Source organism: Salvia hispanica, chromosome 1, assembly GCF_029641045.1.
Source record: "Salvia hispanica isolate PSC_SH4W2 chromosome 1, Shi_PSC_v1, whole genome shotgun sequence".
Lineage (NCBI taxonomy): Eukaryota > Viridiplantae > Streptophyta > Magnoliopsida > Lamiales > Lamiaceae > Salvia > Salvia hispanica.
In genome coordinates, this window is record NC_142692.1 from 67,955,365 (window position 1) to 67,981,778 (window position 26,414).

The 26,414-nt window shown below is 36.8% G+C and overlaps 3 protein-coding genes across 4 annotated transcripts; 2 read left to right on the top strand and 1 right to left on the bottom strand.

Moving 5' to 3' along the window:
* The first annotated feature begins 590 nt into the window (after positions 1–590).
* On the top strand, positions 591–3,864 carry LOC125220105 (ubiquitin carboxyl-terminal hydrolase 4-like). The gene is made up of 6 exons (XM_048122241.1): positions 591–855; positions 1,614–1,730; positions 1,975–2,073; positions 2,723–2,887; positions 3,025–3,206; positions 3,290–3,864. The coding sequence occupies exons 1-6, from the start codon at positions 715–717 to the stop codon at positions 3,696–3,698; spliced, it is 1,113 nt and encodes a 370-aa protein (XP_047978198.1). The 5' UTR covers positions 591–714; the 3' UTR covers positions 3,699–3,864.
* Positions 3,865–5,500: 1,636 nt separating this feature from the next.
* On the top strand, positions 5,501–18,276 carry LOC125221605 (copper-transporting ATPase PAA1, chloroplastic). Its single transcript, XM_048123757.2, has 17 exons — positions 5,501–6,060; positions 6,489–6,542; positions 6,957–7,110; positions 9,463–9,537; positions 10,154–10,431; positions 10,735–10,968; positions 11,224–11,322; positions 11,971–12,120; positions 12,262–12,408; positions 13,094–13,144; positions 13,247–13,419; positions 14,299–14,437; positions 14,781–14,878; positions 15,389–15,632; positions 16,403–16,606; positions 17,357–17,437; positions 17,811–18,276. The coding sequence occupies exons 1-17, from the start codon at positions 5,665–5,667 to the stop codon at positions 18,060–18,062; spliced, it is 2,829 nt and encodes a 942-aa protein (XP_047979714.2). The 5' UTR covers positions 5,501–5,664; the 3' UTR covers positions 18,063–18,276.
* A 427-nt stretch (positions 18,277–18,703) lies between these two features.
* On the bottom strand, positions 18,704–25,735 carry LOC125222354 (potassium transporter 7). Of its 2 annotated transcripts, none has more exons than XM_089057236.1 (10): positions 25,280–25,735; positions 24,178–24,406; positions 23,816–24,064; positions 23,650–23,700; positions 22,918–23,178; positions 22,250–22,302; positions 22,025–22,139; positions 21,487–21,741; positions 19,818–20,340; positions 18,704–19,488 (listed from the first exon to the last, which is right to left on the bottom strand). In XM_089057236.1, the coding sequence occupies exons 1-10, from the start codon at positions 25,523–25,525 to the stop codon at positions 18,960–18,962; spliced, it is 2,511 nt and encodes an 836-aa protein (XP_088913362.1). In that variant the 5' UTR covers positions 25,526–25,735; the 3' UTR covers positions 18,704–18,959. The 2 variants fall into 2 exon arrangements, with proteins under 2 accessions (XP_088913362.1, XP_047980853.1); XM_048124896.2 differs by having other exon boundaries at positions 24,178–24,412; positions 25,280–25,734.
* Between the last annotated feature and the right edge of the window lie 679 nt (positions 25,736–26,414).

The window sequence follows — 26,414 nt, forward strand, 5'->3', positions numbered from 1 at the left end:
AGAATCTGGGATCCACATTATATGTTCCTAAAGACCACGTAATGCTTAATTCTCCCTAAATTCAATTACATGAGACTATTTAGAAATTCGTTATGATTAATTGTTCGTTTTGGAAGTTATGGGTAGATCTGCCCAAGGTTTACCGAATCGGCGGTTAAAACCGAAATCGTCGGTTTTTTAACCGTGGTTCAGTTCAGATTTAAAAAATTTTGAACCGAAACCGTGTCGGAATCGCTGCATCTGGGCAGTTCCAAGTCAGAACCACGAAAAACTACTGGAAAACCGTGAAATCAAGCTGGAACCGCAAAAAAAGGCGGATAGGAACCGTGAAAAATCGTAAAAAAAATTGCCGAAAAACCGCCGGTTCGAAAAACTGTAATAATGATGTATCACGTTCACGTCATACTCAATTCCTAAAGTCCCCGTAATGCTCAATTCTCCCTAAATTCAATTACTTGACACTATTTAGATATTCGTTATGATTAATTGTTCATTTTGAAAGTTACGAGACATACCAAAATTTGACCAAACTTTATCGAATTTTTTTTGTATATTTCCCCAAAATGACATGCTTCGTGGGTGTTAGAAAAAAACAATCTTGATTTCAGAAAATCAGCTCCTCAAAAAACCCAAATACAAAAGGGGATTCAATAACAATCAATCCGTAGCAGAGAGAGTAGAGAGACAGAGAGAGGGATAGAGGAGTTCTGGTATATGGTGGATGGTGTCACACTCACAATGGGTGTGGCGGGCTCCAAGTTAGAGAAGGCTTTGGGCGACCATTTTCCCGAAGGGGAAAGATATTTCGGTTTGGAGAATTTCGGCAATACTTGCTATTGTAACAGTGTTTTGCAGGTCGTTATCTTTAATTCTCTACCTCTGTCGATTTTATCGATTATGTTTGATTCGTGAGGACTTTTTTTGTTTTATTCAGTTGAGGGATTCTTAGTTTCTATGTGAGTTTAGGTTTTTGAATTTGGCTGATTGTGCTAAAGAGGGCTTTTTTTTGTTATTTGGATTAACAGTGATGAAGGGAGAAATTCGACTGTTTGATTGCATAATTTGCATTGACTAAGGTTGATCATTTGATTATTTGGGTAAATTCAGATCGGTCTGGTTTAAGTGGTGGCTGGATATAGAGACTAACTCATGTATTGGTTTTGTTGGTTGGTTTAGGAGATTTGTGGATGTGTCAATTTTTAGTTGATTTGTGTTTGGTAGAGGTTATGGTGTGCTTGTTATTCAGTTTCTTGGTGGTTTTAAACAGAGTAACGGTTGATGGGATTTTTATTACAGTGAATAGCTCGAGATGAGATGTCGTTGGGTTCGATTTTTTGTATATATGATAAGCATCTTGTGCGCAGTGTGGTGTGTATGGAGGAGGTGGGTCGGGTGGTTTTCAGGTTGTTGCATATTTATGAGAGGTTGTAAATATCTACGGTTTAGCTTATGTCAAATGAAGCGATGTGATGTAGAAACAAAATCTTCATATAGTCAATAAGAGAAAGTAGATGCAATTGTTAAAGCATGTTGTGTGGTATTCTACAAGAGTCTTTCACATGTTCCGAGAGACTTTTTTTGTTTGCTTTTCCCTGATTTGTTTTGTTTCTCAGGCTCTCTACTTTTGCGTACCATTTCGTGAACAATTATTGGAGTATTATTCCAGCAACAAAAGCCAAGGCGAAGCAGAGGAAAACCTTTTAACTTGTCTCGCGGAACTTTTTTCACAGGTAGTGGATGTGAGAATTGCAACAGTTCATATTTGGTATCTTTTGAACCTTGGTATTACCTAGAACTGTTACCGTTTGTGCTAAAGTACTGCATGGGGGAAAAATTTGCTCCTGTTAAAATAATCCATTAATTAGAACATAATAATCGTGGTTCCTAGTGGAATTAAGAAACGTACTCTTACTTCATCGTATTTTTAGATAATTGAGTTGGGACTGACAAATTTATTTCACGTTTTCTGTGCAGATAAACTCTCAGAAGAAGAAAACAGGTGTGATAGCTCCAAAACGCTTTGTGCAGAGGCTCAGAAAAGAAAATGATGTTTTCCGAGGATACATGCACCAGGTAATGTACTATTGTATAGATAGTCGTAGTGAACAACAATAAAGAGGCTGCATATTTATGTATGATGATAGAATATGTTTTCCCCATAGGGACAATTCTGTATGTAGTCAGTAAATGATTTGATCAAAATCGTTGGTCGTTTTTAATACTATGTGTTTTCAGTAGTTTGCGGTTGTCCCCAGGCTCTTTCAGACTTTAAGTTAAGTAAAGCAAGAAATTATGGTCAGCTATGTCATTTGGAAAATCTTAGTCTCTCTCACTTGTTCTTTTTATCGAAGGACAGAGGCAAGAATTTTATTGTTTTTCTTATCAGGTTATGTTGATTTCTTTAAGTTTTTCAATTTTTCAAAAAAATTTTATTCTTCACCAACGACTTCGTCCATAAGTTGCTTATTCTGATGGCTGATTGGCTGGGTGTTCAATTTTTATATCAGTCAGATTGTCTTTTGAAAAGCACTTACTTTTATAAAAGCCTTGGTTTATTGAAATGTCTCTTAGGTCTTTCTGGTTATTACAGCATGCAACGAGTGAGATGTTGTAGCTTATCATTTATTATATGGTATGGCTTATACATAAAGGGTTCTTGATTATGCATCTTTCATTGTAAATATATTTACATTAAGTGATATTCAACTATCCTATCATGCAGGATGCTCATGAATTTCTGAACTTCTTGCTAAACCAACTTGTTGACATACTCGAGAAAGAGTGTCTCAAACCTACAACTGAGACTGTTTCAAATGGGCCGAGTAACGGTCATGTCAATGGGGTTAAGCAGGAACCTGCAGCTACTTGGGTCCACAAAAATTTTCAGGTAAAGCCAATGGGTATCTTACGTCTTCCAAACTTAATTCGTTACTCACATGTCTAGCTGCACTTTGTCATTTTTCTGTTTTCGCCTAATCCGTGTTTTTCTTATCGTTGTTCTGATTGGCTTTGAATAAAATGCAGGGTATTCTCACGAATGAGACGAGGTGTTTAAGGTGTGAGACAGTTACTGCAAGGGATGAGACATTCTTAGATTTAAGCCTTGATATTGAACAGAACAGTTCGATTACAAGCTGCCTCAAGAACTTCAGCTCTACAGAGACCCTCAATGCCGAAGATAAATTCTTCTGCGACAAATGCTGCAGGTGGGTGGCCTTGTTTACGTTACAACTACACATTCACATTCACGATGAAGAAGGTTAATTCGTTTATCTTTATCTAATCACAGTTTGCAAGAAGCCCAGAAAAGGATGAAGATAAAGAAATCACCTCGCATCTTGGTGATTCATCTCAAGCGATTCAAGTACATGGAACAGCTAAACAGACACAAGAAGTTATCCTACCGGGTCGTGTTCCCCATAGAGCTGAAACTCAGCACCACATTAGATGCTGGCGACTCCGTATACTCTCTGTTTGCTGTGGTGGTTCACGTAGGAACGGGGCCGAACCACGGGCATTATGTGAGTCTTGTAAAAAGTCACAATCACTGGCTGTTCTTTGATGATGAGAATGCGGAGATGATTGATGAGTCGGCCATCCAGACGTTTTTCGGGTCCGCCCAGGAATACTCGAGCAACACGGACCATGGGTACATTCTGTTCTACGAAAGCCTCAGTGGCGACGACAAGTCACTCTAACCTTACCTTGTGTTGCTACCTCTGTCTTGCCATGGCATGATGTTGGCACCTGCAAGGCTTGTTTTTTGTACATGAATAACTCAGCCTCACAAGTCTAGAATAGTAAAATACTCCACTTTGTAACTTTTACTTTAATATTTTGCTACCAACTGATGTTTTTGGGCAATCCTCTCTCTGTTTTATTTTTCTTTTTTGTACAATAGTCTTGACTCTTGATGTTATATTGGCCTCATTTTCATGAGTTTAGCAACTTTTATAGGGAAATTGTGGTTGTATTCTAGTTCCCGCAACTTTAAAAATCAGCTACGAAAATAATGAAGTTTGGATTTGTTTGAAATTATCTCACGGCAAAATTTTGTGGCAATATTATGTCCGAGAACATACGTGGATGTACTGTTGGTGTTGGTAAGTTAAAATGTCGTCCATTCATATAAAAAAATGATGTCGTTTGGTTGAAAACCTCAATAAGTACTCCATATTACATGCAGGCGGCCAAAAGATTTCAGTATGAGATAATTGTGAACAAATTTGTAGTTTTTCCGGCTTATTTTTAAAGTTATAGTACATATCAGAATTTGGCTAAAATTTATGATTTTTCCGACTTATTGTCTTATTTTATTTTTCATATTTTGGATGTTGAAAGTGGTGAATAAGCAATACTCTTAACTACTCCACTTAATTTGAATGTTATTTTATAATACTACAACCACTTGAAGATTAATGTGAATATTTGGATTTCGGTGCAATTTATTTGCTAAGCTGCAAATTACTCGGATTTTGAAGAAAAAATATGAATCTTATTAGGAGAAATAATCTTATTATGACTTAATGTGCATAGTGTTAGCTAAATAAATTGAATTTAGTTTTACGAGTCCAATAATATATGAATTGATGTCAGAATAGATAAATACCATATCATAAACAAACACAAATCTTTTATCATAATCGTTACCCAAGAACAGATTTTATGGCAATCATGGATATAATAAATGCATTAACCAATGTAATAGAATTAATTTAATATACAATGCTAGATACACGGTTCACCTACCATTATTTATTCACGTGATGGTCGCCTCTAGCTACCTCACAACTTTAGTTATCTTTATTTATTTATTTTTTTATCTTTATCAATCTTGTTACATTGTCATTTATTTACATTTTTTATGCAAATCATTATTCAAAATCTCGTAGTAATTAAATATAAAAAATTATAATCTCAAAAATTCATAGTAATATCTTGAATATACTACTCCCGCCGCCTTATTTTGACTAACATGGATTTTAAAAAATGTAATGAAAAGTAAGTTGAAAAAGTTAACAGAATATGAGTCTTACTTTTATATATTAGTTTTATAATAAAATGTGAGTATGAATGAGTTAGTGGAATATGAAGTCCACTAAACTGAAATGAGACAAATTTTGTGAGACAGACGAAAATAGACAAACTTTCATGGCCAGAGGGAGTATAACCCATGCTACTCTAATTTACTAGTACTCCCTGTGAATATGAGTCTCATTTTTCTATTTTAGTCCGTCCGTGAATAGAAGTTCCGGTTCACTTTTTACATAAATGGTAGTAATAGAGTGTGAGACTCCTATTTCACTAACTTTTTTCATCCACTTTTATTATCATTTCTTAAATCCGTGTCAAAAAATGAGGCTTCTAACGACGGAGTATCGATCATAATTAATTTTGAGTAGGTATGGCCTATGGGGCAATAATGTGCACATTTTTGAAATTAATGAGAAGGCAAAGTCTGAGTCACAGTTGATTAAAAATTTAATGCACCAAGATGGAAAACGTGCTTATCTCGGAAAACGGATTACGCCCCACGTGCTTCACTCCTTCTCTCTCTCATTAGCCACAGAAGAAGAAGAAGGAGGATCGGCCGATCAACTCTCATCAACACACACACACACACACATACTTCCACGTATCCTCTGAATCGAGGAGGAATCGGAGATGGAGTCAACAATGCTCTCAATCAGCGCTTCCACGGCGTCGATTTTGCTCCTCTCCAAGTCTCGCAATCCCCATTCTACCCCGCTCGTTGCTCACCTCCACCGCCGATTCTCCTCCACTCTCCCCGTGCAGCTCGCTCACCTCCAGCTCAGGCGCTGCGCCGACGCCTCCGCCCGATCCGCGGTGCTGCGCCCGAACCGGTCGCAGTTCTCCGCTAGGTATTCGGCGTCGAGTGCGTCCGGCGGCGGCGGATTTGGCGGAGGCGGCGCCGGAGGCGGAGGTGGAGGCGGAGGCGATGGATCGCCGGAGAGTGGCGATGCTAAGCCTGGCGCTGTGGCTGCTGGAGCGGCCGATGTTGCTGCTTTGAGTTCGGATGTTATTATTCTGGATGTTGGAGTGAGCACTTGCCTCTATTTGCTTTTTTTAACACTGTTTTTTGCTTTGCGGTCCTTTTTTGGAGCTCTGCTGGTTCAATTAAGTTTGTTTTTGGATGATACTGCTGATGATTTCTGCAAATTTTTGCTTCTTCATCTTTGTTTTTTTTGATTAATTGTTTCACTGTTTCTGTAGATTTTTTTCTGTATATATCTGCAATGCAAGGCCGTGAGCCTGCAGTAGCTCAAATTACTCGAAGTTTTTTCCAGAATGGATTGGATTTTGATGTTTGTAACTTACTAAATGAATGGTTTATCTGTGTATGATTGATTGTAGGTTAAATCTCTCCAAGCTGAGTTTATGATGACTGTTCTTATTCTTATGATTATTTCCTAAATTTGTATGTGATTTATCTCATGTTTAGATTATTAACTTCCTTGGTATTGCAGGGGATGACATGTGGAGGATGTGCGGCGAAAGTGAGGAGAATTTTAGAAAATCAAGTAAGCATCTGATCGTTCATATGTTTCAACCAAATGTCTGCTGATTTCTGTTCTTTCTCTTGTATTGCATTTTTCATCTTTCTTTTACCTTCATATGAATATCGGAGAAGACCATAAGTCATTATGCTTGATATTTTGAGGCTCATTTGGTGCATATTTCTCTTGTCCGAATGGTCTGCTTGTGGTATATAGGTTCCAATTTTGATACTTTCTGTTAGCTGTGTAGTTGATACTTTAAATTTGGTGTAATTACTCTAGAATAGTCTGGATTTGTGGGAGAAAGATTGTTGAACTTGTGTTGTGGAAGGCTCATGGATTGAAGTAACTATTGTCATGCTTTTAGGTGAAGTTTTGCTGGATATTTTGTTCTTAAAACAGTAGATCTAATTGCAATACTCTCAAAATGATGAACAGCCACAGGTTTCTTCAGCTAGTGTAAACCTGACGACAGAGACAGCAATTGTATGGCCTGTTTCTGAAGCCAAGGCAGGACCAAACTGGAAAAAGGAAATCGGAGAAGCTCTTGCAAAGCATTTAAGCAGCTGTGGTTTCACATCAAACCTCAGAGGTCTGCATTTAGTATCTTTGATTTGGATGTTTCATTTAAGTTGCTGTTTGCTGTGCTGCTTATGCTCTTGCACTTTTCACTGGATAACTTTCATGAGAAAGTGTGGTCTTGTTTGTGCTAATGCTGAAATAGGGATTTCTATTTGCTATTTATCTAGAAAAAGTGGTATATGTGGGTTCAATTTGATCCATTCATATATAAGACAAGGGTGCGATAGTACTTAGCACTACAGGTTTTCTTTCCATCTCCACTCTCCAACTATCCACAGATAAATATCTGAATTTATTCTTGACCATATGAGAATTAGGTGAATGTTTGAGAATTACAAGAATCCTTGCATCCAATACTCTAATGTCATGCTTATTCTAGCTATACCATGAGATGGGTGAGACACTGCAAATGACACCTCTGTGGTTCTTTCTTTTGGCCAAATTGATTCTCTTTGTAGTTTGTACTTGGTCCGATGTGAGGGTAGTTATTGGATACTTAGTGAAGGATCCAATGTGAGATTAGTTATCAGATTTTTCTACATACACGATCCAGTGTGAAGGCAGAGCTAGTAACTGATTTTGCCATGTGGAGAAACTGACAGTCAAAGATTTTTTTTGTGCCTTGTTATGGTGATTCAAAATGGGTTCTGGTTTTGAAATTAAAATTCTACTTAATTATGTTACTTGATCTACTTTCATGATTTCACCATTAGCATTCTGAAAGAGAATTTAACTGTAGGTCAATCACCCATTTCTTTCATGCTAAAACGCGTAAATACCACGTGACAATAATTACCTGTCCACTGAGCCTCTCGTCTAGTTTTCAAATAGTAAGAATTAACACTGTCATGCATGTGGCCTTATGACTTACATAGCTTTATGGGAAATTGGCAGATCAGGGAGCTATTGAAGGGGATATTCAGTTGTAGGGGGTGCAATGGATTCTTGTAACAACCATCATTCTGCATTCATGGTATGTCCCGGATCTATTCATATTTGAGAGTTTCTTTATGGTCTAGTTTGGCCCTCTTTACCCAACTAAAGAAAATGTCAGCCTCAGGACATTCTAATGACATAGTTTTTTCATCTTAGGTGTCTCTCTTCAGCTACTAGTGATGGATTTGTTGAAGGCAGGCGTATCTATCCCATCAAGCAGATTAACTAATACTACCAAGTCTTCACTAGATATAAGTGGATAAGTGGACATTTAATTATTTTCTTTAGGGATTAATGTATTAGCTTTTGTAAGAGGGGACTGTTAGAATATTTTCCTGAGGGATTAATGTAATAGCTTTTGTAAGAGGAGACTGTTAGAACATACAACAATTTTGTTAATGTTTAAGCTTTGTCTAGATGGAGGAGGAAAGGATGGGAGATGGAGTGCAATAGGTTTTGGGTGGACAATGTACTTGTTCTTTGTTCTGATTTATCAATTATCTTTGTTTATTTAAAAGAAAAACTGAGTTACTTTCTATCCAATACATAAACAAAAAAATACAATGCATATCGGTACTCCCTTCCCCATATCTTCCTTTTTGTTGTTCTTCTGTATCCCCCCCTGCACTGCCACCCTTCTACTTCCCTCGACAATCCCTTCCCCTTCCCCTCCTGCAACCACCTTTTTCCCTTTCCCTATATTTGAAGCATATGTGGGTGTATACACATATACAAGACATGGTTCAAATAAGAACCCTTAGTTATTTGTAAGAATGGGGAATCATTTTCATCTGTTTGATCACAAAGATCCACATTAAAATTCCATTTTTCTTAGTTCAATTAATAAATTAACTACAAATGCAGTGACTTTCTACTTTTAGTGTTGTTCAAAGGGAAAAATGTCGTGCTTACAATAACTAACCCCTATACATATATGAATGTTGATAAAGACCTCTTATTATGAGAACTGCATTGGCGCTTGCACTGAACTCTACACTCAGCAAATATTGCGAATTTGCGATATAGGTTCAGTGCAAGTGACTAATAGCTGCAATACAATAGTTCTCACATTATATATTGAATTCATGAAATTTGTTGAGTGTAGAGTTTGCTGCAGTAACTCATAGGTTCAGTGCAAGCATTCTCACATTTCCCGTAAGAGGTCTTTATTTGAACTACACTCTATATGTCTATATATATGTGTGTACCGGTCCAGTGTCGGATTTGGAAAATCATTTCCCTCTGGTAAACATGTGAAAGTGTCAGACTAGGAAGAGAGAAGTTTTAAGCTTGGATTCAATAAAAATGATGCAGATCTCTAGCAAGTCCCTGAGAAAAAATCATTGAAAAGTATAATTCCTGAAATTGGCTTCGTCACAATTTATCTTTTCTGTGTGGCAATAACAATACCAATTGTACTTTGCAGATTTGAGAAGAATGAACTTCCATGAGACATTTGAGAAGAAAATGAATGAGAAGCATGCAATGTTAAAAGAAAGTGGTAAAGTTTCTTTCAGTTATTCCCTTTTGATCATCAGAAATATGGAACTGTTAATGTAAAGTTGGCAGAACATGTGAGATATGATTGAAGTCCACATTGGAATATTGCAAAAAATAGTATGTTAAAGCCCTTCATTTACGAATTTAAAATGATTTTTGCAGAATATTGACTAAAGATACACTTGGTTGAAAACATTATTTTTATTCTTTATTTTTTGTTTTGGAGATGCAAAATAGTGGATCTTTCTACAAGAATCAACCAGAAATTGTAGAGTGAGTACAGCCGAAAGATCAAAATATTAAATTCAAAAAAAGACTAAGTGAAACTAAAAATGTAAACTTTGCTCTCTATGTAAAATGGATAAAGTTAGTTCGTACATACCACCAGGACAATCTCTATGACACCTTTCTCTTGCCCCCTTCTTTCTAGCCGCCCCAAGTCCGACAAAAAGATCTGGGCAAGATCAAGGGGCACCACTGAACTCTGCTATGTCTTAAATAAACTATTAATTCAGTATTTCTAGAAAGTTTGATTACCTTGTCAGCTTATTACGCAAGCTCTTGTAAGGCCAATATGGTGGCACATCACCTAAATTGAAAATTTGCCTATTTAACAGGTCGCGGTCTTGTTGTTTCTTGGGCTCTCTGCGCTGTGTGCATCTTTGGCCATATTTCTCATTTCTTTGGAGCTAGCGCTCCATGGATCCATGCATTGCACTCGACGGGATTCCATATGTCTTTGTCTCTCTTTACCCTGCTTGTTCCCGGGCGCCAACTTATTACAGATGGTTTGAAAAGTCTACTCAGAGGGGCCCCAAATATGAATACTCTAGTTGGTCTTGGTGCTTTATCATCCTTTTCTGTCAGCACAATAGCAGCCTTAGTGCCAAAACTGGTAAAAGTTTATAAACAAAACGTCCCATGTGGGGTCATAAAGTAAAAATAAACACAAATGGCTGTCTATATTGTTGCAAATTCTAATGCGCAAAGTTAAAGTTTATGACTTATGATGCCTTTTTACGAACTTGCTAAATTCAGTGATTCAATTAATAAATTTTCTCAGTTTATCTTTTTCTTCTTAGTATTTTATCTTTTTCTCTAATCTTTATGTTTCATCCCTTACTTAGAAGCATTTTCATGTGTAAGTATGGATTTTAATTGTTTCAGTCTGTATTAAACGAAATTTATTTTGGCATAGGGATGGAAGACATTTTTTGAAGAGCCAATTATGTTGATAGCATTCGTCCTACTTGGAAGAAATCTTGAACAGCGAGCTAAGATAAAAGCAACAAGTGATATGACCAGCCTTCTTAGTATTATACCATCTAAAGCTCGTCTTGTGATTAATGGTGATGAAGAAGAGTCCATCTCAACTGTTGAAGTACCTTCTAACAGTCTTTCCGTGGGAGATCATATTGTTGTCTTGCCTGGTGTAAGCCTTCTACTTTTTAAACTACATTGCATTGACCTGCTTAAGCATCAAAACAAACTATACAAAAAAGAAGGAAAATACATTAAGTTGCTTCATGAGGCTGATGAAATTTTAATATTATTTAGAAAATAAGAACTTCTGTGATCATCTTCTTACGGAACAATCATTATCATATGGGTACTGCACCAAGAAAATGAGGACATTTTCATCACGTATTCTCTTGCATTTTGATTTCACACGTTTCCATCCATGTAGGATCGCATACCAGCTGATGGAATTGTTACAGCAGGCAGAAGCAGTGTTGATGAGTCGAGCTTTACTGGGGAACCTCTTCCTGTCACTAAATTACCTGGGGTAATGATATTGCCAACTTTTATTATTATTATTATTATTATTATTATTATTATTACTATTATTATTATTATTATTATTATTATTATTGTTGTTGTTGTTGTTGTTGTTGTTGTTTTTGTGTATTGTTATTTTCTACAGAGATGCTGCTAGTGTTTACTGTGGTAGCCTTTGTAACTATGCTTGGTGTTGAGACCCCTATTTCTTGTCGGATAATTCCCCTCTTATAAGGCCTTTTAAGGGGGTGAGTTGCCCATTTCTACAGTTGGCATGAAAGGGCATCTGGTTAAAGAAATAAAATTTTCTAATATATAGGATGTTCTTTCTTGCCAACAAATTTGGCAGTGATAAAATAATTGTGGAGTTCACTTTCTTCAAATAAATAAATTATTTCTTGTTTCGTTCCTAATTTTCCTTCTTGTTAAGTTGGTAATTTTTATCCACAAATCACATAACTTTGTTGAGCGCAGAAACCTCTCTCCAAACAAGCTTACCCCTACAGACTTTTGAATTAAACTGGAAGTTCTGTTGTGCCCTTTTCCTTTTATGCACCATTTATTTCCAGGATCCCACAGTAGGGGAAAAGTAAATGTGGATAAAGAGGGGCTGCCAGTCTCAGTTTTGTCGAATAATGTCATCTTTCTGTTATAGGCCGACGTTGCAGCTGGAAGCATAAACCTAAATGGAAAAATTACCATTGAGGTTCGCAGGCCAGGTGGTGAAACTGCAATTGGAGATATTTTCCGATTGGTCGAAGAAGCACAGACCCGAGAAGCTCCTGTACAACGGTTGGCTGACAAGGTCCATAACCGTAATTTTTTCATACTCCCATTTGTTATGATGTTTACACCTGATATCTCTATATCCTCATGCATGAGTAGAATATGCTTTTTTGCTGGAAAGTCCAGTCACAGTCCGCTAACTCTGCCATCTTAAATCCAGGTTGCTGGACATTTTAGTTACGGAGTAATGGCGCTTTCTGCTGCCACATTTATGTTCTGGAATCTTTTTGGTTCACGAATTCTTCCAGCAGCTATTCACCAAGGAAATACCATGTCATTAGCATTGCAGCTCTCATGTAGTGTTTTGGTATGCTTTTTTTGTATCTCACATCTCAGTCCAGTATAAAATGTGAAAAATGGAATATAATGATAGCAGAGAGTTGGAGAGAAGGAAACAGATCTACAAGCTCTTTTCTTTTCTAAAATTATCCTTTTGTTTCACTTAAATCCAATCTTCTTCAACAACTATTCACTTTGTTCCACTTAAATCCGATCTTCTTCAACAATTATTCACTTTCTATTCTATTGGTGGAAATCTTCTGATTTGCTGTATCAGAGTTATTTTACTTGAATTGTGAATATGGATGGTTTCCTTTTCATTATTGGGAAAAAAATGACTGGATTGTTGAAATGATATAAGAACTCTTTAGAAGAAGTCTATGGGATAATATGGTGTTGGTCCATATTTTCATTTTTGTTTTAAGAATCACACTAGGTATACTAGTACATGGTATTCACTGTTTGATCTAACCTTGTAACAAAAAATATTGAAATCATCAGACTTTGCACCTTTTACAGTGAGGTCCCTGAAAAAGATAAAAACCAAGTAACCTTTGGAACTTGAAATCACATTCAAAACCCTGGTCATTTTTCATGATTCTGTGGATTCCTGTAATATCCATCTATCTTGTTTTGATTATCTGTTTAGTGTTTAGCCGTTTACATAATGAAGTCACTATAATGATCTCACTCTCCCTGTTGACTGCATACAGGTTGTGGCATGTCCTTGTGCTCTTGGGTTAGCAACACCTACAGCAGTTCTGGTAATATTTATATATGGGATTTGGTTTCAGTATTTTCTTACATGGTTCGGATAGAGCCTTAACTTTGGTCTACTTTTGTTTAACTATTACTCCACAATTCAGGTTGGAACATCACTGGGTGCTACAAAAGGGCTACTTTTGCGTGGTGGAAGTATCTTAGAAAGATTTTCATCTGTTAACACAATTGTATTTGATAAAACAGGGACGTTAACAATTGGAAGGCCTGTTGTGAAAAAAGTAGTGACACAAGGCTCTCAGGCCGATAAACCTCCAGAGTGAGTACAGACTTTGCAATGTCATTTTGTTATATTGGTCAAGAATGTTTCTGCGATATGCTGTTGGCATTTAATTTCCTTGATATTTACCTGAACTCAGTTTATTTTATAACATAGTTGTCTCATAATGTTTTGCATAGATTCTTGGTATTGTATATTTTCGAAGCCCCATTAGAAAAGCGAAGTCCCACTCGAGATATATGACCTCTTTTTACTGCAAATCTGTCTGTTGATACAGTATTTTATGCACTCTTGGTTAGTAGTCATGAAACTTGAGTAGTTAAGAAAAGGTAAGGACTACCAAGTGTGACTAAAGATCATGTAGGCCAATCTGAGCTATTCTCTCAACTGTTGCATTTGGAAACTATATGACCTTTTTTGAGAACAAGGAAGACTTGGGATTAGGATCATGGTTCTTCAGATTGCACCATGTTCTGAGTCCCCAAAATGATAGATGTAGTGAGTGAGTTTTTGGAGCAAGAAAAGAGGCTTCTTCAGTACTTGAGAGAGATGGGAAAGGATAATTTTATACCCAATTAAGGGTATCACCAGTTTCTTGGTAATTATGCTTCTTTGCACGTTAACAGATAACATAAATCTGGAAAGTAGGCCCTTGATGCTCACTGAATGACATGTCCTCTAAAGAAGAGTAAAGGTTGGAACATAGATCACCTCTCCTTGTTGACTATGAGAAACCACTTTCAACTATTCTTGGTGTATGTTAGAGAAATGCTGACATTATTTAGTGATGTATTTTTTGTGGTTGATAGCTTGAAGTTACATTTTCATCCTAGCTTTTTTTCCCTTTCAGTTATTATGATATTAGTAATTCCAAATTTTTTATGGCCTTCAAATGATATTTTGCATGGTTCAATGCAGGTTAAATTCTGCTTCAAATTATAACTGGTCTGAAGTAGACATTCTGAAGTTGGCAGCTGGAGTCGAATCAAGTACAATACATCCAATTGGAAAAGCAATTGTTGAGGCTGCAAAGGCTCGGAACTGTCTGAATGTAAAGGTATATACTCTGCCAGTTCATAAGGATAAGGAGTCTATGTGATTTGCAATATGAAGTTCTAACTGTATTGCATGCTCAGTGTTCCAGTTACAATCATACACTTCTAGTGAAGAATTTTGATTTTTTTCTTAGAAACTTCATGGCTTGCGCTATAGTGTATGATTAGAATTACTTAGTCTGGTCATAATGATACCATAGAGGCTTATGTTTCATCAGTTCTTCACTTGATCACTGAAATTATCATCACTTTGTGTAGGATGCTGAGGTAATTAATTGCTAACTTTATCTTATCAAATTGTTAAGAAACAGCTTCAGATTTAATTTACTAAGGATTGTGATGTAGGTAGCCGAAGGAACTTTTTTTGAGGAACCTGGATCTGGAGCTGTGGCAACTGTTGATATGAAAAAGGTAGCTGTTGGTACGATGGAATGGGTTCAAAGGTAACATATGTCTACAATCCTCTTTTTGAGGTAGCAAGTATGCGATACTTTGATATACTCTGTTCGGTAGTGTGTAGCACAATCTAAATATAGCTGCTGAAGACTCTTATCACCAAATCTACTAATACATATTATTTCTGACCGCAGCCCACCATTCTGATCAATAGCAATTTTATTAAGAACTGTTGGAGATACAGTTGTTCAAACTTCTTATTGACAATACAGTTGTCAATAGTCAGTTGAACTCTATAACAATGATAGTAAGTATGCAAGATGGCCTCATTTAACACACTCTTCCAGTAAAACAATTGAGTCTTCTGGAGAATTACAGAAAGTAAGACATTAAAGGAAACATCACTAGTATGTATTAGAGGCAACAAGTAATTTTGTCTGCCTAGATATTAGTTAGTCAACAAATTAAAAACTTCCTTGCACTTATAACCTTTCCGATACTCTTTTTCTAGCTTAATTTTCTCGAAGTTTATGCTTCATATATCTAAACATATGCAGGCACGGAGTAGTTGGTGATAGTCCTTTCCATGAAGCTGAAGAGTTTAGAAATCAATCAGTTGTGTATGTTGGTATAGATGGTATTCTTGCTGGAGTAATTTATGTCGAGGATCAAATCAGAGAAGATGCCAGGCATGTGATAGAATCATTGACTCGTCAAGGAATCAATACATATTTGCTTTCTGGTGACAAAAGAAGTGCTGCTGAATACGTGGCTTCTGCTGTTGGTATTCCAAGAAACAGGGTGAGGCATCTGCATGAAATACCCTTCCTACTAGCACACATACTGCCAATTTTCGGGTAGAGTGGTTAATGTCATCAGGATTCAGCAAGTTCTTGAGAATTATAAAGTTAATATCAAGTTTTATCAGTGAGATTTATCAGGTTACCATCCTTAAGTTGGAGCGTTACACTCCTTTCTCTAAGTGGATGGGGATTTAGTTACACACTACTGATTCTTTCTGTCACTGTGGGTTGTTATACGCATGTCCTGTGTAGTGTGTACTTGGACCCTGCAGAAAATATAATGCGTATTCCACTAGTGAATCAGATAGAAATCCGGAAATATTAGAACTAAGAAATCCTAAACTGAACTGTAGAAGTTTGATGTAAGGCGAACAAGACTAGGATTTGAAATTTTCCTTGAGATTGACTACTTAAGCAGAGTATTTATTTAAGAATTATGACACTATTTTGCCTAGTATAAGTTTTGCTCAGTAGTAATTCTCTTCAAGGAAAGAGATAAAGCTTTAAACAAAATGTTTTTAATTTCATTGCATATGAAATAGATGAAAGCTTTAACCAAAATGTTTTTAATTTCATTGCATATGAAATAGAGGAGTACATATCAGACTGCCAAGATATAGAAACATTGATTGCAATGCTAAGTGTAGTTTGTAATTAAATATATGGAATTTTCTTCTGTGTAGTCACATAGTTAATATACCCTTATTGATCATTACTTTCAATAAGTGACTGCATAAAGTACTGCATTAAACGGCTGGTTGATTGCAGGTTTTGTCTGGAGTCAAACCTGATGAAAAAAAGAACTTCATTAGCAGACTTCAGGAAGGCCAGAATGTTGTTGCTATGGTTGGTGATGGAATCAATGATGCAGCTGCCCTTGCATCATCTCATGTTGGAATTGCCATTGGTGGTGGTGTTGGGGCTGCTAGTGAGGTGTCCTCTATTGTCCTAATGCAGAACAGGTTGTCCCAGGTATAATGACTCATTCTTCATTTCAGAATCTTTCTGGATTATTTTCCTCTCATCTCCAAAATTTTATGCTTTACCATAGATTTTAAGTTCTCTACTAAGCTTTAGACTCATAATAAATATCTCATTGAGAAGAAGATTAACTTTTGCAGCTTAGCTGTTTGTTATGGGCCCGTAGAATGTATAGTCCAAAAATGATTTACTCTCTTCCACAATGACTTCTGAGAACAAGATTTGTGGTCCTATGTGCAAACTCCTAGGCTTGGGATTGGTAATTTATGTCTTTTAAATGAGCAAAGAACGTCACACGCTTTCACAGAGTAGCAATTGTCCATTTAGTTCAACATCACACACAACTTTTGAGGTTTAAACTGGGAGATGCCACTATGACTTCCTACTCTTACCAGAGAAAGCTTGAGTACATGCTTTACTATTGAAAATCAGAAAATTTTACATAAAACCTCTACCAAATTATCCATTATAAAGCCTGTAAAATATTCACCTATTCATGGTCTTGTTAGAAGTATAGTTAACAAACTGATTGCCAGTTATGGGAAATAAAGAGTAATTTCTGGAATAAGTTACAGGAACAGAAAATCAGTTAAGTTACCAAGTCCTGAACCCCAATTTGAAAATCTCATCTGATGGTCCCAAGAGGGCTGTCTGATACTTTCAACGTGCATATGAAGGGCTTCCTGAATTCAGATAACTTGTATCTTTGTGTGTATTCTTAATATATGGTTTTCCATGCAGTTACTTGATGCACTGGAGCTGAGTAGACTTACCATGAAAACTGTGAAGCAAAATCTTTGGTGGGCATTTGCATACAACATTGTGAGTTTTTAGCTATTCTGCAATTTATTTTCTTCAGATAAAAGTTTCTGACTTTTTATGTCCTGAAATTTAGGAAAATGTGTAGAAAAATGTGTTAAAAAGAATTGAGTACTGAAACACACCACATGGGTGAAAAGACCAAATGAGACTAATTATGGACTTTTTAGCATTAAGGATCCATAGTTTCTTTCTTGCATTTGATGATGTTCAGCTTCTTTGATTGCTCTTTTGAAATCCAGATCGTTGTTGTTTCTTTGTTCTTTTCTTTTTCGGATCCAAAGCATGCACTGCTTTAATCACATTCTCTTCTGGAAATCCCAACTAGATCATAGTTTCTTCAAGTTGGTGAGTAACACTCTCTTCATTTGTACAGGTAGGAATCCCCGTAGCAGCTGGAACGCTGCTGCCTGTGACCGGAACCATGCTATCACCTTCGATCGCAGGGGCACTTATGGGGTTGAGTTCAATTGGTGTGATGTCGAACTCATTGCTTCTCAGAATGAGGTTTAAATCGATAGGGAAAGATATATACAAGTTACCACTTTACGTCAAGCCCCCTTCAGACGCTGAGAAAACTGGGGACGGAGAAGCAAGATTGCAACACCCGTATCCAGCTGCTAGATGATATGAGATGAAGCGGTGAATGGTTTTCTAAAGGTGTGGGAAGTCAAGTGGCTGAATCTTGAATCTTGCTAGCTCTATAAAGCCAAGATTATTCATTCTTTAGGGCTGTTTACTTTTGTGGGTTAGCTTTATAGATAATAAATTAGCATAGGGTCGTTTACGTCGTGGTATTCTCGATACTTTTGATCATTTCTATCAAAGTTAACATTCATTTATCTCGTCAATCTCATAGCCCTTAAACTCTGAATTAACTCATAAGTTTACTACAATTCGCAATTGTTCCATTAGAAAGTTCACGTTGCGAATGTCCGAATTTTTTGGAGTTGTGAACACACCAGTCCGGCTTCCTCACAGCAGTGAGTTGCAAACCACATTCATGAATCGAAGCTGTGAACTCCCAAATAATGAAGCCCTATATTATCACTTATTAGCAAGTGATTTTAATATTTACCTCTTCCTATTCTAAGTGACACATTTTTCATTTTTGAATGTCTCACTCTAATGTCACATCATTATCTCCACTATATTCTCTCTTTTATTTTATTATCTCTCAACTTGCAAAAACAAAACTGTATAAAATCTCATATCAAATAGAAAATGGTCCACTTTCAGTCCCAAATCGAAAATATCCGAAAATTGAAATGAGAAAAGCTAATATATACTGTATTTATTTAGTTGTGAGATCCACATCAGCATGTGCAAATTGTACACAAATTAGAATATTAATCCTATCATGTATATCACATTAAAATCGACTGTGTTGATTTGATATCAAAACAGAGTACAGGCCTAAAAAACTGGAAAGATGGGAGTGAAAATCAGCAGAAGCTATACAAAAACTCCACATATATTAAGCGGTTACGAATCCAGTTTTTGAACTGCAAAAAATCGCAAAGTTTCACACCATGTAAGTCATGCCTACCTGTATCAGATGCGAGTGCGGAACGCTCAAATTCGCAGTCCCCCTCCTGCTGTTCTTTCTCAAGAACGCGTAAAAATAATTGATGACGAGCTTCTTTATGAACCAAGAATCCTTCCTTGCTCGGATATCTCCATGCCCGAGAAGGTATACCACACCGGACTCCTTTGCCTTGCGTAAGAAGGACAGCTCCTTCTCGAGGCTTTGCTCAGCATCGAGGGTGATCTCATCTGTTTGTGCCTGCTGCTGTTCCTTCACTGCGCTTCCTTCTGGGATGAAATTGCTCGTATCCTTGAGCTCCTCTAGGAGGGGGACAGCGAGGGAATATACACTCCCATTTGGAGCTATTAGAATTCTAGAGAAATTCTCTCCCTCAGCATCCGAGTCATCATCATCACTCTCTAGCGATCTCTCCTGAGCTTCCCGCCGAATGAACTTCTCAAGAGACTCAATCAGCAATTGCTCGAAGGTCTGGTGGTTTTCTTTGCGAACATCCTTGTATCCATATCTGTTACCAGAAGAAAGAGGAGTGTATTAATAAAATCTTCTTGAAACAGTTTCAAAACACGTAATATAGCCTAGCAAGGCCTTCAATGGAAACCTGTATCCACCAATACACTATCAAATTAGAACTCGACAATTTCTAGCAGCCTAATACATGATGTGCACAATCCAGAATTTGTAGAAGCACAAACGCGAACCGCTAAAGCCTCTAGGAAAATTAATTAGAAAGAAAACATTGCAGTCCCAGCCCGAGATGATTTACAACATGCAAGTTCGACTAGAATAATATGGAACAAATCTCAGCTTATATGCGGCTCAAAATTTGCAGTTTACCTGGCAACACAACGAAATATGTGGTAGCTTTTGGGGCAGACTCGTCTAAACAGAAACCTCTCACTTTGAGGGACAACAGATACAGGAACATACTTTATACACACAAATATCATCATTGAATGCACAGCAGGTAGTGTTGTCAGGAAATGCCCAAATATAGCTGGTACCCCCTTCGCCAGCTCGTTGTAAATCAAGCCAATTCCAGGAGCCCTAACAGTTCCAAGGTCAGGACCTAGTTCTCGGAGCACATCCATTGACATCTTTTGCTTCACCTCTGTCTCATATTTTAGCTTGCTACCATAGTTCCAAATATACATAATGAGGAATATGACAATGGCAAATACCAATATAATCCAACTTCCATCCCCCACACTCCACAAAACTGAAGAAAGGAAAGTCAGCTCTATTCCCAAGAAAATGATAACAAAACTCAGAACAATGAAAATGTTTATCTGCCAGATGAGAAGCATCACAAGGGTTACTAAGATTGTAGTCATCATCATAACACCGAGTTCAGCAATGCCTGCAAAAAGAGACCAATCAAAACGAGGCCTATGTAATTTTATCTCAGAAGATTGTTTCTACAAAACAACCAGAAGAATCAAATTGTGTCTTAGCAGTTTCAGTTACAATCAAATGGATATACTGGTATAGGTCAAATACGAATTCCAGATCAGATATTCCTTCAGTTTATCAAATTCACAAACTGGAGATTCAGATATGCTTCTGAACCTGAAGTGTTCTGAACACAGCAATTGTTATCTACAAAATGAAAAAACCCCTAGAAGTTACAGATCAGTCATGTCATGCTACTTATATGTTGCTTGCACAGTTGCACTTGTATTCACAATCCATTATTCATTTAATTTTCTACTGTATTCAAATCATTTTAACTTTTAAAGCTCAAGCAAGTTATTAGTTGCCAGATATGGTAATCCAAGTGGCCTTATATGGCATTGAGATTAAAAGAAAAATATTAGTTTCCGATATAGTAATCCAAGTGGTCTATCGGGTATCGAAATTAAAATAAAAAATAGGTAGCTGGTACTAGGTTTCACATGGTAACATAGTGAGTAAAAAGGCCACTAGCCTATCGAATGCTTTTGATTTTAGATACTATACCAATATGAAGCAAGGATAGAGAACAGTTATGGGGGATTCGGAGATATACATGAGACAATGTGTCTAAGCTTAGACTTACAATTTCAACATCCAACATAAATTGCCTGAGCAGTTTGTTTCCCTCAAGTTTCGGTTAAATTTGAAATTTGTTAGCTTATTATATGACTTAGCAGCTAATGAACAATATGGCTTATCTCTGGATATTACATCTTAAGATTATTACTCTATCTGAGACCAAAATACAACAATCAAGCACACAGTTATTTAGGAAACCTAATCAGATTGTCCCATTGTATAGTTAAACTTAACTCAACACGAAAATGTTATAAGCTTTGATACTTCACATTCTCTCCTCACACTTGCTCATTGTTAAAGATATCATAACCATTCACCAAATTCAGACTCAAACTTGTAAGCAAATTGGTCAGTTTGCACATGCAAACAAACAAAACGAAAGGTGAAAACTAAAAAGAGAATGCACAGATGTGAAAAGAGTTAGAAGGTATCAGTTGCACTGAGAGCCAAATTTCAATGAAAAGAGACTTACCATATGCATTTCCAATCTCATATATACTTGAGATATTGCAGACTAACACCAGTGTTAGAACGAGCAAAAACCAGTTCATGACTGGAATATAAATTTGGCCCATGAATTTCCTCGAGGTATGTATAATCTTAAGACGAGGAAAACACCCAAGTGCTGTGGATTGTTTAATACAAGAGAAAGTTGCTGTTGTCATGGCCCTACTAGCAATCAGTGCTGCTACATTAGCTATGAGAAAAACGGGCCAATAAGCTCCACCTGCATCAGATCAAAAGGGAACTCCCATATTATTTGCTGACTGAAACACTATATGCAGTTGAGCTGGGCAGTGCCAGATCCAACCGAAATGAGATGTCTATCATGCTGCATAATTTAACTTGTATATCTATCTAAATGTGAAAGCATTATCAGTACACAACATGTAAAATGTAAAATCTTTCCCTCAAAAAAATGTAAAATGATTGTTATGTACTTTTATCAATTACTGATGCTACCCAACTACCACACAGATCAACAATGAAAAGGAATACATTGTATTTACTTGGAACAGAAGAGAAGAAGGCCTGTGTAGTATCAGCATGATTCTCCATAAGATATGCAGCTTGGCCCAGGTAACCCAGCAGAAGGCAAGGTAATACAAGGAACACAAATGTAAGCTGTCACAAATAATTTAAATCTTTTTGTAAGAACACAATACATCTCTAAAAGCATGTTATTGAATTTTAGGTTAAACCATAAAATAATTTGGCGAACTGTCACTACTTACTTGCACTGATCTTACAGAGAAATAGCAAAGATCTGCAAACATTGCCTCGGAACCTGAGTCACATAACTGATGATCAGATTAATCAGAAAATATGATGCCATTCTTATTAGAAAATAAAATGAATTTTCAAAATAATATGCACTCATTTGGGCATCATAGAGTTCAGCATAAGCTAGCAGCTGATTTTCACGTTCAGAAATTAAAACGTTTGAAAATAAAGTACGATACCCAGTTCACTGATACTCTTAGGTTGGGAAATATAGAGGAATTGAAACCTGAAAATTTATTGGAAAAGTTAAAACAAGAAAGCTCTCACAATTAAGTTGTAAGAATGGCCAGTTCAAGGCACTTCACTTATGCAGATCTCTGATGGATTTATGTGAAAACTCCTGAAGATATTTACATTACCACATAAGCTACAAATCAAAGGGATGCTTCATTGGCAAATGGGGAGGCAACAACCAGGTAAATGTGATTAAACACATAAATGGTCATTCCATATTGGACTTCAAAATCGAACAAAATGCAAAGCGAGCCAGATTAAAATACACCAAAAAATAGAGAAAGTTGAATTAACAATTAATCTTATCGATGTTGCAAGATTTAAAGGAAACTGAAACAAAAAAATAGTGTAATTGGAAGGAAAAAAACTGAACATCAGATTCTACCTGTTGCACAAAGAATACAGCCCCCTAGAGAATACCATGCCTTTGTTGAATTGCGCTTGAAGAAAAAATAAATATGTATTGGATTAAATGCCCGCAGAACCTTACTGTCGTACTTGACAAGGTTGTATACGCCAATGCCTCCAAGAGAACAAAACCATATAAACAAGGCAGGACCCACTACAATCCCGACTTTACTTGTTCCATACCTCTGTACACTGAATAAAATTATAAGAAATGCAACCGAGATCATCACGACGTGCTCTGCACTTCAGAAAAATAAATATTTTCAGTTATTGACCATGCTACAGGATCAAACTGAAACAATTATTATACAATAGAATTACATTTGTAAACAGCAGAAACTAAGCTAGGTCATACAATGTGATATGGATCTGATGTGCAGTAATTAACAGTCCAACTGATTATCTTTACACATGAGGTTCCAACATGGTCCACATGATTAGTAAGTACAATTGAGAGGTTGTCGGCCAATTATTGAATGTAAATGCTGCTATTGTACTTATACACTGTATCTTGCAGTTCAATATCCACAAATGAGAAAGAAGCAATATTCCATTCTTTTTCAGGTTGATGTGCTATGGGATCAGCTATCTACAGAATCACTAGTAAAGCACCTTTTCAATGTCATACCACTCAACAAAGTCAAACTACGGAAGGTACATAAAAGGTGCAAACAGTTCTGATACAAAGAAGAAGTAAAGGATGAATCACCTTGCTCAAACCCAGAGATTCCAACATCCAACCCACCAACAGCAGATATAACTGCATAAACAGATTTGAAATAGTTCATAACTACATTTAGCTCTTTCATCTTTCGACTACTTAAGAACCAACGCCTCAAGGAATCAAATATACTAAAATGATCGTTAAAAAGCACCTGACATAGCAGGTGTAACCACACCATCAGCTATCACCATAGAAGTACCAGCAAGAACCAATATGAGAAGAAGCTTTTTCAATGTGTGAGAAGACTCAAGTCTTTCCTTTATTTTCAAGGACCTCTCCAGTTCTGCTGATGGCACTTTAAGCCTGAAGCTTGATATTCGAGCATCTGAAGGCAACTGGTTTGGAAGAAGACTGACTTTGGCATGCCGGCATATCAATGAGTAGAGAGCAAATGTACCACCTACAGGAAATTGTAAAAGTAGAAGTCATACGACATCTAGAGAGTGAATAGACATGCACATTTGTTCTACAAATGGTACCAAATGTAAATAAAAAGATCAAAAGGTGAAATACCTTCGCCATCATCGTTCGCCCAAAGAACAATGAGCACATACTTGACCAGTGAAGTCAGAATTAACGTGTACAAAACTAGAGACAATGCCCCAATAACATCTTCATCCCCGTTTACAGGTGCCTTGCTGAACATCACGCTGAAGGTATATAAAGGACTAGTCCCCACATCACCAAAAACAACACCAAGTGTCTGAAATGCAAGTCCTATTCTCCTGCCTAAAGTGGCTTCCTGTGACTTTATTTTTAAAATCAAGACATCAACAAAAAATCAGCCCATTAATCAAATATAATTGCATCAAAACTCAGGTTGAATAATTAACTTCCTAGACACTGAAACTTACTTTTAACTGTGGGTAGTATGAGTGTAAAAGCTGCTAAGAGATGGGACTTTCATAAGCATAACCTAATCTAAGGCACAATGACCTAAATAGTTTGTGGGTAAAAGTGAGCTCTTCAACAGTGACAAACAAGTAAAATGCACTAGTGAAGTGAAAAACTAAAATACTCCATTACAGAACTTTAACTAATGATTCAAAGCAGCTCTCACATCAATATTATTTGGTTGTTATTAGTTCTCAGTTCAATCACAAAACTCAACACCCACTCCTTCACTGGGTTTTGTCTTTTAGGATGAAACCTCATTACAAATATTTAGTCCATCATTCTCCAAAACCTCTTGTTCTTTGACACTTGCACAAGAGAAAATAGGTCAAGGTTCAGATGCTGTCGGAAACAGCAATTAGTTTCACCAACATCTCAGCAAGTTTTGGTAACTTTTTTGGGAGACTTAGTTCAGATCAGATTTAAAGAGAGCACACTGTAGAAACATAAATACTACTGTCATCGACCTATCCTATTCCACCACTGATCAAAAGGAAAACCGCTAACTAGAAGTGCTCTTATTCCGTAGCTAATTGGATAATTGTTCACTGCATTTACCCTGCTCTCCTGGCGATCAGATAAGCCTCAATTTCGAGTAATTATTCTTCTTATCAGAGTTATCACATAAAATCCTCTGAAATTTAAATAGCTCAAATGCGCTCAACGTCGAATTGAAATGCAATCAGAATACATGAACACTATTAGGCTAAACGAAACGCACCTCAAAATCATTCCTATGAGCTCCGGGAACTTCGAGCGCTTCGACATCAAACGAATCAATCCTAGGCCCCGTGCGAATCAACCTCTGCTCCGCATTATCCTCGTCGTCGGAATCCCTCTGCGGCGATTCCAATCCGCCGTCGTTGTCGATCTCGGAGCCCTCCTCATCCTGGTACACCCAGCGCGACTCCATCGAATCCATCGAGGTTAACCCCTTGTTCTCCCTCTCCGATCCCTCCTCCGTCATCTCTCTACACGCAGTCGCGTCTTCTAGCTGCACGTACACATGGATTTACCAATACACAAACACGCACGCGTAAATTATACGTATCGGCTTATCTTCTTCAGACTGTTTGGTTGAATTTCGCGTGACGAGATCGGGTTTCTGTGCGTGTGCTTTTTGGTAGTGTGTGTTGTGTGTGTGAAATGAATGTAACCAACTTGATTCAAAGGTTAGCTCTCGTAAAAGAAAGCTTTTGATCAGAGCGCAGCGTAAGAAAAAGAGTGGAGGTTAGTCTAACGTGCGCCGACGGTGCGTATCGGAATTTCGACAGGCTCAAAGCCCAATTATCGGCCCGTTTTTTCCAACTCATGCTGGGCCCATTTTCCTGGCCCATTAAGTGGCCCACGCTAGTATATAGCAATGGGATAATTTTCATTTATTTGTTATTTTAGAATTGGATAACTTTCATTTCGATTACTAATTTGTGTTTCATGGGAGTGATCAAGTGTTAACTCATCATTTAATTGCTAATTACAATTAATTTAAGACTATAGAATTTTAGAAAACTTATAGTCTACAATTTGTCACGTGTAATTTTCGTTTTTATTAATTAAATCGAAAAAGATAAAAAAAAAACTACCAAATTAGGGTTTTGGAAGAAAATGTCAATATAGTGTTTCGAAAATATCAACACAATACTTTGAAAATGTCAACACAATGCTTTGAGAATGTTAACACATAGCTTATATTGACATTCTTCATGTATTATATTGACATATTTTATATATTACGTTGACGTTTGTTGATGTACTAAAAAATTGAAAATTTAAAAAAAAATTCAAATTTTGACATCAGAACATATGCAAGTGAGATCTCGTTAGAATCCTTATGAAATTATCTTTAATTTGATATA

Bases quoted from the DNA above. Each gene is read 5' to 3' on its own strand.
- LOC125220105 (XM_048122241.1), top strand. From the start codon at position 715: ATGGTGGATGGTGTCACACTCACAATGGGTGTGGCGGGCTCCAAGTTA. The intron at 856-1,613 runs GTCGTTATCTTT...TTTGTTTCTCAG, and splicing joins ATTGTAACAGTGTTTTGCAG to GCTCTCTACTTTTGCGTACC. The intron at 3,207-3,289 runs GTGGGTGGCCTT...ATCTAATCACAG, and splicing joins TTCTGCGACAAATGCTGCAG to TTTGCAAGAAGCCCAGAAAA.
- LOC125221605 (XM_048123757.2), top strand. From the start codon at position 5,665: ATGGAGTCAACAATGCTCTCAATCAGCGCTTCCACGGCGTCGATTTTG. The intron at 14,438-14,780 runs GTATATACTCTG...ATTGTGATGTAG, and splicing joins GGAACTGTCTGAATGTAAAG to GTAGCCGAAGGAACTTTTTT. The intron at 15,633-16,402 runs GTGAGGCATCTG...GGTTGATTGCAG, and splicing joins TTGGTATTCCAAGAAACAGG to GTTTTGTCTGGAGTCAAACC.
- LOC125222354 (XM_048124896.2), bottom strand. From the start codon at position 25,525: ATGACGGAGGAGGGATCGGAGAGGGAGAACAAGGGGTTAACCTCGATG. The intron at 22,303-22,917 runs GTAGAATCTGAT...TATGTGACTCAG, and splicing joins CTGTATTCTTTGTGCAACAG to GTTCCGAGGCAATGTTTGCA. The intron at 19,489-19,817 runs GTAAACTGCAAA...TTCTGGTAACAG, and splicing joins ATATTTCGTTGTGTTGCCAG to ATATGGATACAAGGATGTTC.